This window comes from Vulpes vulpes, chromosome 7 (assembly GCF_048418805.1).
Source record: "Vulpes vulpes isolate BD-2025 chromosome 7, VulVul3, whole genome shotgun sequence".
Taxonomy (NCBI): Eukaryota; Metazoa; Chordata; class Mammalia; order Carnivora; family Canidae; genus Vulpes; species Vulpes vulpes.
The window spans coordinates 19,713,623-19,727,683 of record NC_132786.1 but is presented as its reverse complement, the minus strand read 5'-3'; the positions used below and the strand labels follow the sequence as shown (position 1 = coordinate 19,727,683).

At 53.8% G+C, this 14,061-nt stretch overlaps 1 protein-coding gene across 2 annotated transcripts; it reads left to right on the top strand.

Moving 5' to 3' along the window:
• The first annotated feature begins 653 nt into the window (after positions 1-653).
• ASB10 (ankyrin repeat and SOCS box containing 10) lies at positions 654-10,777 on the top strand. Of its 2 annotated transcripts, none has more exons than XM_072763142.1 (6): positions 654-986; positions 1,791-2,058; positions 5,472-5,991; positions 9,708-9,821; positions 10,127-10,312; positions 10,458-10,777. In XM_072763142.1, the coding sequence occupies exons 1-5, from the start codon at positions 716-718 to the stop codon at positions 10,310-10,312; spliced, it is 1,359 nt and encodes a 452-aa protein (XP_072619243.1). In that variant the 5' UTR covers positions 654-715; the 3' UTR covers positions 10,458-10,777. The 2 variants fall into 2 exon arrangements, with proteins under 2 accessions (XP_072619243.1, XP_072619242.1); XM_072763141.1 differs by lacking the exon at positions 654-986 and adding an exon at positions 1,153-1,625.
• The last annotated feature ends 3,284 nt before the right edge of the window (positions 10,778-14,061 follow it).

The following is a 14,061-nucleotide window of genomic DNA, read 5'->3' as shown; positions in this document are numbered from 1 at the left end:
AGTCCTCTATCCCCCAGGCAGAAGCCCATCTTCTAGAGAACACCTGGAAGGAATGCCTCATGGAATGGGACATTCTCTGCTATTTGTCACCATGTGAACCCTTTCCTTGGGTTTGGGAGGGGGAGGGTGCAGGGCTAACCAGTGATATTTGGGAAGGTGGCAAAAACTGCGTGACACCCCCAGGCCCTCCCCCTGGGGTCAGAGCCCAGGCCACTGGAGGCTCGCTGGATGGAGCATGTGATAGACAACAAAGAGGATGAACTGGCAGCTCGAAAGTCCCCAACTCCACCCCCAGCCCCACCCCCACCCCTACTCTAGTGCCAGATCTGCAACAAGTTGTCACACGTTAGGCAAATCACTTCCCACATGGGCTCCATGTTCCTTTATCTGAGCATTGCAGGTTGGCTACCATGACCTGGGGGATCCCTTTCAATCTTGAGAGCCATCAGCTCCAGGGTGAACTCGGGCAGGGTTGGAGGGCTCCATCCTTACTCTATTCTCTGGCTCCTCCCTATCGCCTACTCCAGCTGAGGTCTCCTTTCCTGGGACTGACAGCTAGGACAGCCAGGACTATTTATGGTGTGGCCTGTGTGTGCCCCCTGCCCCTCCCACACAAGGCCTCTGCCTGGCTCCCGCCCAGTGCCTGCCTGGCCAGTCGGCTAGTGGCACACCCTGAGTCCTGCTTCTTTGGCTCCCTCTCTCCCAGAAACTGGCTATGCCTGGGAGAAGGAGCTCCCCTCCCTGCTGGGGACACCATCTGGGGTACCTTCCTTCGGCCCCCTCCTGCCGGGTCTGGGGGGCCCAGGCCTGCCCAGCCCGGGAGCCGGCTCGGCGGTCGCCACTACTGTGCCGTGACATGGCCCTGCAGAATGCCCTGTACACGGGAGACCTGGCGAGGTTGCAGGAGCTCTTTCCCCCGCACAGCACGGCTGACCTGCTGCTGGAGTCCCGGGCCGCCGAACCTCGCTGGAGCAGCCATGAGAGGGGTGAGGGACTGGGGAGGGGGTGGAGGGCTAGGAGCCAGGGGCCTGGGCTGACCCTATCAGGCACAGAGATACCAAGTGCTTGAGGAAAGGAGAAGCCCCTGGCTACTTCTCCTCTACCCAGAGGCTTGCCTAAGCCTTGGCCCAGGAGTGAAGTCATGTGGAGCCCAGAATAGCTTCTGCTGAACTGCGTGGCTGGGTCAGGCTCGGCTCAGGGACACAGAGACCCTCTCCGTCTGTCCCCATTTCCCTCCTCCTCTCCCTCTCTCTGCCTCTGACCTCCCACAGCTCCTTCCCCCACTGCTCTCCCCACATGCTCATACTCTGTCCTCATGAGCTGGTCCCCAGAAGAGTGCAGGGGGCAGGGAGAACCCTCCAATGACAGACACGCCCTCTGTGCCAGGCTGGTGGAGAAGCCCAACAGAGGGTCTGCAGAGCACCCAGAGTCTGGCCCGGGACCCATCGTCACCCGGACAGCCTCGGGACCTGCCCTGGCCTTCTGGCAGGCCGTGTTGGCCGGGGACGTGGGCTCTGTTTCCCGCATCCTCACGGACTCCAGCACCGGCCTGGCTCCGGATTCCATCTTTGATACCAGCGACCCAGAGCGATGGAGGGATTTCCGCTTCAACATCCGTGCTCTGAGTACGGGTCGGGGGGCCTAGGGGTGGGTGGGGGTCTGAGTGGGATTGGGGAGGCCAGGGACGGAGCTCTGGGCTCCCTCTTCCCAGCCTCTGCCCACCTCCTCGGTCGCCTGGGTGTTCTGCACCTCCCGCCAGGGTCTGAAGCCCACGTCCCCTCTCTCCCTAGGACTCTGGTCTCTGACGTACGAGGAGGAGCTGACCACCCCACTGCACGTGGCAGCTAGCCGGGGCCACACGGAAGTCCTGCAGCTGCTGCTAAGGCGGCGGGCAAGGCCTGACAGTGCCCCTGGGGGCCGCACCGCCCTGCACGAAGCCTGTGCTGCGGGCCATGCGGCCTGCGTCCACGTGCTGCTGGTGGCTGGAGCCGACCCCAACATCCCCGACCAGGACGGAAAACTCCCCTTGCACCTCTGCCAGGGGGCCGGCACCCTTGAGTGAGTGACCCCTCAGCCCAGCCCCCTTTCTACTCTTAGGGGAGAAAGAGATGATGACCTCAGGGACGGTGAGGGAGCATGTTAGGGGTCAGAATGCTTGGTGGGCTGGGATGGAGGAGCGAGGGCTAGGTAGGGAGTCAGGATGTGATTAGTCCCCAAACCACCCTACCATTGGCCCTGGATCTTTGGAATGGCTTGTACACAGGGCAGTTTCTGCTTCCCCAGGGGTGTGAGAGGACCGGTGCAGGGACTCGGATATAGCCTGTGTTGGGGAAGTTGTCTGGATCCATTATGGGGGAGATGGTACACTATAAAGTCTTAATTTTTCTTAGCTTTATCCTATGCTCCAGGCCCTGTGATAAGCACAGTAGTAACTGAGGCATGATCCTGTCCTCAAGGAGCTGACTATTCAGGAGTGATCCAGATAGTCTGTAAAGGAGAGCAGCCCCCAGTTAGGGCATGCATTGATCCCTGTGGGCAAGTCTGGCATTTCCCTATTGGCAGGGTTCCTTCCGAGAAATGGGCCAAGAGACCCAGTTCCACTAGCTAAACTTACAAGAAACTGATAGATAAATGCATGTTTCAATATATTATTTAGTGTAGGAGAAATTCCTTTACTATGACCCAAATTATGCCCTATGTGTAGGGAACCGTGGGGGACGAGTCCTCACTCAATTTTTTGATGAGCGTAGAATCCTGGCAAAGGGAGCCTTGTATATACGGTAGAGGCCCTTTCTCTACTGACTATACACCCAACAAATTTCACATCTTGCTTCTGAATGGTGCCAAATTTTTATTCCTTTCATGAACCTTCTCCCTCCTGTCAACCTCATCATCTCTCAGCAGACTCCATTGACTTATTATGTTCGAAGATGTATTCTATACCAGTGTATCCCAATAGAAATACTATGTGAGCCACATATGTAATTTAAAATTTCTTAGTATCATTATCAAAAAAGAAGAAGAAGAAGAAGAAGAAGAAGAAGAAGAAGAAGAAGAAGAAGAAGAAGAAGAAGAAGTACCTGACTGTTTCAGTCTAGTAGAGCATGTGACCATTGATCTCGGGGTTGTGAGTTTGATCCCCACTTTGGTGTAGAGATTACTTAAATATAAATATAAAATCTTTTTTAAAAATACAGAAAAAAATATATGAAATTAATTTTTTAAATTGTGCTAAAATACATATAACATAAAAGTTACCATCTTGACCATTTCTAAGTGCACAGTTTAGTGGCACTAAGTGGGTTTATGTTGTCAGGCACTCATCACCACTATCCTTCTCATGAACATTTTTAATCTTCTAAAACTGAAATTCTGGGGACACCTGGGTGGTTCAGTAGTTAAGCGTCTGCCTTCAGCTTACGGAGTGATCCCGGGGTCCTGGGATAGAGTCCTGCATCGGACTCCCTGCCTGGAGCCTGCTTCTCCCTCTGCCAATCTCTCTGTGTCTCCCATGAATAAATAAATAAAATATTTAAAGAAAATTTTTAAAAAACTGAAATTCTGTCCCTACTGAACAGTAGTTTTCTCATTCCTCTCTTCCTCTAGCTTGTGACAGCCACCATTCTTCTGGTTTCTAGAATTTGACTATTATAAGTACCCCATATGAGTGGAATCACAGGACATCTGTCCTTCTGTGATGGCTTCTTTCACGCAGCACGATGTCCTCAGGGTTCATCCATGTTGGAGCAGGTGTCAGGATGTCCTCCCTTATTCAGGTTGAATAAGATCTCATTGTATGTAGATGCTACATTTTATCTATTCACCTGCTGATGAACACTTCAAATGCTTTTACATTTAGGTGATTGTGAATACTGCTGCTCTGAACATGGGTGTACAAATATCTGTGAAATGGGTGCAATTAATTTTAATAATATATTTAACATAGTATATCCAAAATGTTGTGACTTCTGCATGTAATCAATATAAAGAACTAATGAGATATTGTACATTGTCTTTTTGTACCAAATCTTCAAAATTGGATGTGTATTTTACACTCACAGCATGTCTCAATGAGGCATAGTCATAATACAAGTGCTCAATAGTTGTGTGTGGCTGGTGGCTAATGTATTTGACAACACAACTCTATAATACCACAGTTTTTAGTTCTGGCCTCATGGAGACCTCACCCAGTGAGAATCATTCTTTCCTTTCCTGAGTAAACAGAAGTATTTTTTTTAAATACTTAGAATCTTAAATTCTAAGATTTTATCAATTTATTTGAAAGAGACAGAGAGAATGAGTGAGAGCACAACCAAGGGGAGGTGCAGAGGGAGAGGGAGAAGCAGACTTCCTGCTGAACAGGGAGCCTGACATGGGGCTCGATCCCAGGACTCTGGGATCATGACCTGAGCTGAAGGCAGATGCTTAACCGACTGAGCCCACCAAGTGCCCCAAAATTATAGAATTTAAATATATAGAAAGGGGGGGAAGGATAATACAAATGGGCTCCCATGGTCCATTACCACCCACTCCCCCTGCCAGATGCTGCTATCATGACCTTTCCAGGCAATGTCTTATGTGTTGCTCACAACTTCATTAGGTCTAGGTATTAGCTATTATCCCCATTCTATGGATGAACACACTAGCTCCAAGAGCCTAAGTTCCCTTAGCCTTGAATTTCAGTGTACACATTCCTTTTGTCTTAAGATTTTATTTATTTATTTGAGAGAGAGAGAGAGAACAAGCACATAGGCTGGAGTGGGAGCAGAGGGAGAGAGAGAAGCAGACTCCCCACTGAGCAGGGTGCCTGATGCAGGGCTTATCCTAGGACCCTGAGATCATGACCTGAGCCCAAGCAGATACTTAACTGACAGCCCCCCAGGCACCCCCAGAGTACACATTATTATAGGCACACATAACCTTCTGTGAAGGCTGTCTTAGAGCAAATCTGGCTGGCCAATTTTGGTTTTGTTATTCTTTCTCCCATGCCCCATCCGCACCCCCTGCCAGGCCCCATGTCCCCCTTCCTCCACCAGCCCCAGCATGCACAGCACTACATCTGCCCTGCTGCCCCCTAGGCCAGAATGCCAGCCCCTTCCCTTACTAGCTGTGTGAACGTGGGCCAGGTCTTCACATCCTCAGGGCTCAGTTTCCCCTGGGAACCTGGGATGAAAGAAGCCAGTTCATGCCAAGCCCTTGAAAGGGCACCTGTTTTAACTGCATGAGGGATGCATGTAACTTTCATGCCCATGAAGAGTTAGTGCATGACTCCTGCAGATAGTATGTGGCTGGAGGAAAAGGCATGCTGACCCTGCAGGGCCCAGCTGGGACGACTAGTGACCCACAGGATAGAAGGGGAGGGGCAGACAGAAGCAGGGGCCATCAAAGAAGTCCCCCAGGTTTGCTCTGCTTGGACCAGTAGGAGTGCAGGGGCCTATCTCCCTCCTCCTCCACCATCTCGCCCTCGCCAGGTGCGCAGAACTGCTCCTGAGGTTTGGGGCGAAAGTGGATGGTCGGTCTGAGGAGGAGGAGGAGACCCCTTTGCATGTGGCTGCCCGGCTGGGCCACGTGGAGCTGGCAGGCCTGCTTCTGAGACGGGGGGCCTGCCCTAATGCCCGCAATGCCGAAGGCTGGACCCCACTGCTGGCCGCCTGTGACATCCGCTGCACGTCCCCCACCGATGCTGAGGCCACCACCGCTCGCTGCGTCCAGCTGTGCCATCTGTTGCTCTCGGCCGGAGCCGATGCTGATGCTGCTGACCAGGACAAGCGGCGGCCCCTGCACCTGGCCTGTCGCCGCGGCCACGCAGCCGTCGTGGAGCTGCTCCTGTCCTGCGGCGTCAGCGCCAACACCATGGACTATGGGGGCCACACAGCCCTTCACTGTGCTCTGCAGGGCCCACCTGCGGCCCTGGCCCAGAGCCCAGAGCACACAGTGCGAGCCCTGCTCAACCATGGTGCTGTCCGCGTCTGGCCTGGGGCCCTCCCCAAGGTAGGGGGCTGGGGCTGGAGGGAGGGCCGTGAAGGTGAGGGAATGGGGAGAGACCTGTTCCCAGGTCTCAGGTTTCTCAGACCTGTTCCCACTTGCTCTAGATGCAGCCTCTAACACTTGAGCACGAGCCAGTTCTTCATCTTGCATTCTTCGAGTAAGCAAAGCCCAACAGGGGGCAAAGGCAAGGACATAAACCAGCAGGCGGTGTGTGTGTGTGTGTGTGTGTGTGTGTGTGTGTGTGTGTGTGTGCATACATGTGCTCACACCCGCATATACATGTGGGTGCATACGTACATATACATGTGAATGTTCACACACGTGTGTGCATGTGTGATGATGATGGACTGAGGGCACACATGCATATACACGTGGGTGCATACACGCATATACATGCGAGTGTGCATGCACACATATGTGATGGTGGTGGGCTGAGTGCATACATGCATATAGACACATTTGCATACATGTTTACATGTGTGTGTGCACATGTGTGATGAAGGTGGACGGAGGGCAGGAGGTCAGATTATCATGCATCTGAAAAGACAGGAGCCAGGACTGATGTGGGCATCAGAGAGTTGTTTCTTCATCAGGCAAGCGAGCTGATGAAAGAAGCGTGCAGGCAGCTCAGCCTGGCAGTGGGATCCGTTCAGTGAGACACTCTGTGCATGGGAGAGGCTTCCAGAGCAGAGCCAGGAGCCTGGGTCATGAGGTTCAAACCCTCCTGAACTTTTGCAGACAGATATGGTCCTTGTTTTGGGGAGCTTAGCAGGACATGCATCACCCAGACCAGCAGCTGCTATCCTGGCACCAGAGCGAAAGCCTTTCACTGTCAATTTCCTGCCTGTATCTTATTTTGTTAACATAAAATACTCCCCAGTAGGTTCAACCTGGAGATCTGTGCTACTTAGGCCCTGGCAGGGGGCCCTGTCTCATACCTCCTTGTATCTAGAGGGGGCCATATACTGTCACAGAGGATTCTGGGACTGGGGTGGGGACCCCTGTTCTCTGAGGAGCTGGGTCAGAATGGATACAGGGTAGCAGGCTGTGAGCAGGCCCCCTACCCCATTTTGGGCTTGAACTGTCCAGCCCTACCAGCTCCTGGACACTCCTCTCCTGCCTTTCCCCTTCACTCACAAACCTAGAAGCATCTATCTAGATTCCTAAGCAAGACCAAATAATTAAACAGCCCGAGAGTTCGGCAGATTGGTCTCCCCTTTGGGAAAATACAAGAAAATCAACAATTAACACTAATTAATCTCCTATTAACACCAGATAATTAGGAGACAAGCAATCCCCCTGTAATCTGACGGTGGCTCTGACAGCTAATGATTTCCCCTTCAGGGAGGGCTGGGAGGAGGAGGCGGAGCAGCAGACAGATTTCCTGATACCTGGTTACCCATTCCCCCAGCCCTGATCTGCCCTGCCTTAGGGACCAAGGGGGCTGGCACAACCAAATGCCCCATTCCTCCCTTCATTTGAGTGCCGTATCCCAGGTGATCGAAAAGTTCAGGAAGGAGTCTACCTCTGTCTCCTACAATCTGCAACTGCTCCACACTTGGCTGAGGTGCCTGTGTCCCTGCAAGGAGTCATCTATGATCACTGCCAGCCTCAGCCAGCTCTCCAGGAGCCACTGGGTGCTCAGGAAACCTGGAGCGAGGGTCTGGCTTTGATGCTTGTTCCTGTGACAAATAGGCAAGTCACTGGAACTCTTTGAATGCATGTTCCTTGCATGTAATACAGTCTCGGCCTACCCAGTCTCTACCTAGTGATAAAAAGCTCTAGGAGCCCCGTGGGTAACAGTAGGAACAATCACAGCCCTGAGCACCACCCGACAGTATTCTATGGTGTGTCAGCTGCTTCATGGATGCCTTCAGTTCTCCCAACAAACTCTGATGTAAGTGGCTGACCAAGAGTGCAGGCTCTGGAGCCTGGCACCCTACCCATGTGACCCTTGGCAAGTTGCTTAATCTCTCTGGGCCTCAGTTTTCTCATCCATAAAACAGGGACCGAAGAGTGTGCCTGCTTCATAGGGTTAGTATGAGAACTGAGCTCATATGTATAAAGCCCGTTAGACAGGGCCTAACGTGGAGTTAGTGCTCAACACCTGTTAGCTCCTGGTTTTCTTGGTTAAATAATGTGTGGGAAGGCTGCTGGGCATTATGCCAATGTAAGGAGAGAGAGATGTAGGTTGAACAGCCTCAGGGGGCTTCCTGGAGGGGCTAGGACTGGGGATGGGCAGGGCTTGGAGATGGAGGAGGAAGGCACAGGTATTTCAGGCAGAGAGCTGTGGCAGGAATCAGCATGGCCTAGAAGGCACAGAGAGACCCCCGCCTGAACAGCAGACAGGGGTAGCAGGGCAGGGAAGAGCAGGACAATCAGATGGGACCAGCCTGTTCTTTCCTAGATCTAAGGAGGAGGAGTAAGTCAGAGACCCACTCTGGGCAGACGGGATGGGGCAGCTCTAGTGAGCACTGCTGAGATGCAGGTCAAGAGGCAGAGGGCTCCAAGTGTGTGAGATACTTTCTCCAGGGGCCCCTGCTCCCACTACTCAGCAGCACCCAGTGCATGCAGCACCCTAGCCTGCCAGGTAGGGGGGTCTCCTTGTAGGCAGGGGTTTTAAAGCCCCTAATGCTGCATGCAAGTGTGTGTGCGGGGAGAGGAGTGTCATGTACAGGAATGCTGCCGGAGAGATAGTACTTAGCTGTTTTCAGATTTTACAAAGGGTTTGTGGCTACTGCCTATAGCTTGAGACACAGTAAGAGATGGAATGGATAAAGCACAAATCTGCTTCTAGCTAGTACATGCAGACTCGGGTGAGTATGATGGCAACTGTGTGTGACCAGGCCGGGTGTGGCTGTCTTTCTTTCCATGTGGACAGTCTCTGGCATGGGCTGCTCTCCCAGCATGGCTCACCCTACACTGCACCAGGTCATCTCCTCAGAGAGGCTTTCCTTGACCACTCACCTAGGACAGTACCCTCCCGACACTGAAGTCTCCAAATCTACTTATTTTTCTTTTTCTTTTCTTTTATTTTTTAATAAATTAATTTTTTATTGGTGTTCAATTTACCAACATACAGAATAACACCCAGTGCTCATCCCATCAAGTGTCCCCCTCAGTGCCCGTCACCCACTCACCCCCACCCCCCGCCCTCCTCCCCTTCCACCACCCCTAGTTCGTTTCCCAGAGTTAGGAGTCTTTATATTCTGTTCCCTTTCTGATATTTCCCACACTACTTATTTTTCATTGTAACAGCTTATCTGTAAGTGGTTATTTATGTGTTGATTGTTTTTTCCCAATGAAATAGAAGTTCCCAGCTGACAAAGACCTATCATCCCCATTGCTGGGTCCCCGGTGTTTGGCCCATAGTGGCCCTCAGTAAACATTTACTAAATGATGAAATGAAAGAATGAATCTGGCTCCACCTTGATCCCACCACCACTCTTTCATCAGGCCTCTGCTGGCCTCATCCCTTCTCTCTGAATCCCCGCCCTAATGACCTCATTTTAACTTGATCACAACGGCAAAGATCCTATTTCTAAATAGGTCATATTTATATGTACTGGGGATTAGAACTTCAATGTATTTTTGCAGAGGGGACACAATTCACTACACGGCAGCTGTTCTGTCAATGTCTGGTCACCTTGTGTGGACTGGCTAAGCACCTGCAGTGGGTGGTAACCCCAGAAACACTGACACCTCTCTGCCTTCTCCAGGTACTGGAGCGCTGGTGCACATCTCCGAGGACTATCGAGGTCCTGATGAACACCTACAGCATCATGCAGCTTCCTGAGGAGGCCATGGCCCTGGTGCCTCTTGAAACTCTGCAGGTCAGATTCCTGACCACAGGAATCTGTGGTCAGGAATTCAGAGACCCTGAACACACACTCACTCAGCCTGGCCCCAAGGGACTCCCACCACCTACAGGGAAGCTCTGTCAGTTCCCCTACCCTGCCCCAGAGAAACTACCCAGAGACCCGCTCATGTTCCAGAAGAAAACACACAGAATGAACACCCCAAACACCACTTCTAGAGGCTCCTATAGACACCTGCTGGATACCAGCCTCCCTGCTTTAGGAGGAGAGGGTGCCATTTGTCCAAGGCTGCCCTGCTGAGTCCCTTATTCTGTCTCCAGAAGCACCACCGTTTCTATTCCTCCCTCTTCGCCTTGGTGAGACAGCCCAGATCACTGCAGCATCTGAGCCGCTGTGCACTCCGTGCTCACCTGGCAGCCTGCCTGCCCCACGCTCTGCCCCGCCTTCCCCTGCCACCCCGCCTGCTCCGCTACCTGCAGCTGGATTTTGAGGACGTGCTCTACTAGGTGAGTCCTGGGCTCTATGGGCAGCCCCAACCATTTAGAGGGATGAGTAGGAGGCAAGAGAAGAGTTGGGGGCAGGGCTTTGGCCAGAACCAGCCAGCCAGCCTCCTGGACCATGGGACCTCTCTGAATCCACACCTCTTTCCAGGTGTCCACTGCCTCTTGAGAGACCTGAAAGCAGATGCCCCAGGGGGCTCCAGTCTGCTTCTCACAGCACCCCGAACCCAGGACTGTGTCAAAATTATTTGCATCAAGGTGGTCCTGTCAGCAGGAGGTCCAACTCCACAGGCAGATGTGGGTGCTGCCACTCCCATCAGGGAGAGAGGCAGATGGACCACGCAGCCAGGTGATGTCTAATGGCTAAACAGCTGGGACTCATGGCAAGTGACACACTCCTCTTGGTCATCTCCTGAGGCACCCCTTCAGCCCATCCAAAGCCTATATGAGCATTAAAAATCTTCAGGCCTGTGTTGTTTGGTGCTGTCTCCAGCAGGCCCTCCTCTGAGCTGGTCACCCAGAGGGCTCAGGATGGGCAGACTTATGGCCCCTCCCTGGATCTGCCCCATGGCGACAGCTGTGTCATCTTCCTCCTTTGGCATCTACTACCTATGGAGTGGTCCCAGGCTGACTTGCCCCGCTGGTTCATTACATGGCACAAGGGCCACCAGATGAGATAGTGTCAGGACGCTGGCCAGAGGATGGGTAGGCAAGAGCTGCTTGGGAATGAGGCAGTGTGGACGGTGGGACAGGATGGGAGAGGCAGCCTTGGGGTAGGGAGGTGAGGTGAAGAGCAAGGCGGCCAGCCAGAAGGTGGGGTGCAGGTGTTGGCCATCAGGTTCAAGTGAGAGTGGAAGATTCAGGCTGGGAAAAAAACAAACAGCTCCAGCTACTGCCTGTCCTGTAGGTCAGGGAACACCAGACACCCACATGGTTCCTGCCTCTCTTGGATTTAGCTTTGTGGCAGCAGGAGCTGAGCTGGGATTTATATGCCGGGGGAGGGGGGGGGGGGCGGCGTGTCCCAGCTCTGCCATTAAATTGTGGAACTAAATCTCTTCCCCTCTCTGGGCTCAAGCTGCTCGCATCTGTAAGACAAGAAAGGAGAGAGTCCCCCCTGACGGTCTTTGCGGTGCCAGGATTTAAAGACCCCGCAGGTGGCCATCGGGGCGGTCTGCCTGAAGCCTACCGCTGACCCAGAGCAGCCAATTGAGTGCCCTGTGATCCGTGACGTCAAGGGTCGCCGGACAGGATTCCTGGGGCCCCAGAGTGCGCATGCGCTGGGGTTCACAACTTTCCCGCCAACTTCGGGAAACGAGGCGACGGGGGTGGGGCCGCGGAGGACGCAGGCGGCGGGGGCGGGGCCAGCAGGGCGCGAAGCCCAAGAGGGCGCGGAGAGACGCCCAGGAGTAGCGCGACGGAGGTGAGTGGACCCAGGGGTTCCCCTCTGGCCTCACCGGCCTTGGGCTGACCGGCCCTGTGGGGCGCGACGGGAGGACTGGACCGCCAGGCAGAAGCCTGGCGCCTCAGCTGTGGGGGGATGGGGTCAGGGAGACAGGGGTCAGGGGTCAAGGTTCGGCGGCGATTTCTGTGGGCTTCGTGCGCGTGTGCGAGCTGCCCCGGCTGTGCGGGCCTCTCCCAGAGAGCCCGCCTTGTCCCGGGGCGGGGTGGCGGAGGGCCTGGGAGAATGCCCCGGGGCCCATGTGCCTGCCCCTGCGGTCCAGGTGCAGGCCGTGCACGGGCCTGGCTCTCTGGTCCCCAGCTGAGTACCTTCTAGTGCAGAAGGACCCAAAGCAAAGGGGCGGGAGGGCGCCGCAGTGCTAAGCCCTCTGCGGAATTCACTGGGCCATTGCCAGCGTGCTTGGAGCTACTGGAGTCCAGGTGACATTTAACCTGAGGCCCAACCATGTGCGTGGAGCGGAGAAGAGCCGGGAGATGACCTGAACTGATGGAGGTTTGAAAAGCTCTCAGAATGGCTCTGGGGAGAGGGGAGAGGCCAGGGAGAATCAAAGACCATTAGGGCTACCGCCGAGGTCTAGAATCCCCTGGAGATGGGGAAGCAGTAGGTGAGGCTTGGGACCCTCTTTGGAGACTGGAGGAGACACGTTGATGGGCTGGATGTGGGGGCTGGAGGAAAGCATAATCCAGTATGAATCTCCGTGTTTGGGTTGAACAACTGGGCAGATGGTGGTGCTAGGTATTAGGGTGGGGAAGATGAGCAAGGGGCAGGTGGTGGAGGGATCGGGTGGTCACTCTGGGAGATATGAGGGCGGAGCTGCCTATTACACATCTCAAAAAGGCAGTGTTACAACTCGCTTAGATCTATGAATCTGGAATTCAGAGACAAGGTCCAGTCTGGGGATATAAATGGGATCGTTGGCATGTGCAAGATGTTGAAGGCTGTGTTCTAAGAGAATCCTGACTCCTGAGGGGATGACTTTCCTGAGAGAGTTGTTTATGCATTTTGATGGACATTTTATTTAATCCCCTACATGTGGTCATTCATTTTGTGCCTCCTGAGTCCCAGGCTTTAGGCACTACTAGATCTACAGCTATGAGTGAGACCAGTTTCTGCCCTCGGTGAATTTTCCATCCAGTCTGTAAAACATGTGTGCGAATCACTAGTTCAAATACAGGGGGCAATGAAGTGAATGCAAAAGACACGTGGGAGCAGGAGCTGATGCATGGAGAGAAAGGTGAGCAGTAAGGGCAGGGACCTGGCAAGACCTCACAGAAGGCCGTTGCCTCTCCCAAGGTGATAAAAAAGGAGAAGGATTTCTGACCACAGCTGAGAGTACTGGGTCCTCTGCAGGGATGCCTTTTTAAGAACGATAGCAGTAAGGGAAGGAAGCCGATGTGGAGTGGTCAGTCTGAGGTGCCGCTGCCCAACTTCACACGTTCTCGCATTAGCAGGCAGTGTTAGGAAGGTCCTTTCTGGGGTTAGACATCCACAGACACTCTTGCAAGCCAGGGAGCTTCCTCCCCAGCCTCCTAGCTGCGGGTCCCGCGGGCCCAGAACCTCTCCCCGGTAATTGCTTTCCGTAATGTGTTTGCTCCAAACCAATTTCACGCCTCCGTGAGGACTCCGCCCTGCACTGGAGGCGCGGACCTCCCCACCACCGACCTACCCACGTGTAACGCGTGCGCACACACAAACGGCACACATTTTACACAACAGATACACGGGGTATCAAGTAACTGGACACAAAAAAGTATACACGAACCTACACGCGTGCATACGAGACCTTAAGATGGTTGGGTGCAGTTCCCCCCGCCCAACCAGTGCCCTCACAGGTACCCAGCCGCGGGCGTCCAGCGCGCGCGCCCTAGGAAGGCTCACCTGGTCGGCTTCCTTTGCCCTCGCACGTCTCTTGGACTAACGCCAGGGGTCGCTGCAGTACTCCGCACGTCACCCACGTGCCGCAGTTGCGCGCTGCTGCCACCAGAGGGTACCCGCGGGAAGGCCCCGACGCTGCCCATCGTGAGTGGACTCTCTCCCGCCAATAAGAGAGGTGGAGGTACAGACTTTCGGCTTTGACTTTAGAATACTTCGTTCTCGGTATCCTAGGCGCTGGTTTCCAAACCCGGGAGGGGAGGCCAGCCGGTGAGGTCTGTGATATAGGGACAAGCAGAGAGAGGGTAGGTTCAAAATAAAATTCCTCTGTATGAGCCTTTTTGCCCAACAGGTGAAATGGTGAGAATGGGACAAGTGAGAGCACGGAGACCATTAAAGAAGCAGAATGCTGTTTTAGACGGTG

Bases quoted from the DNA above. Each gene is read 5' to 3' on its own strand.
- ASB10 (XM_072763141.1), top strand. From the start codon at position 1,316: ATGAGCTGGTCCCCAGAAGAGTGCAGGGGGCAGGGAGAACCCTCCAAT. The intron at 1,626-1,790 runs GTACGGGTCGGG...CTCTCTCCCTAG, and splicing joins CTTCAACATCCGTGCTCTGA to GACTCTGGTCTCTGACGTAC. The intron at 2,059-5,471 runs GTGAGTGACCCC...CGCCCTCGCCAG, and splicing joins CAGGGGGCCGGCACCCTTGA to GTGCGCAGAACTGCTCCTGA.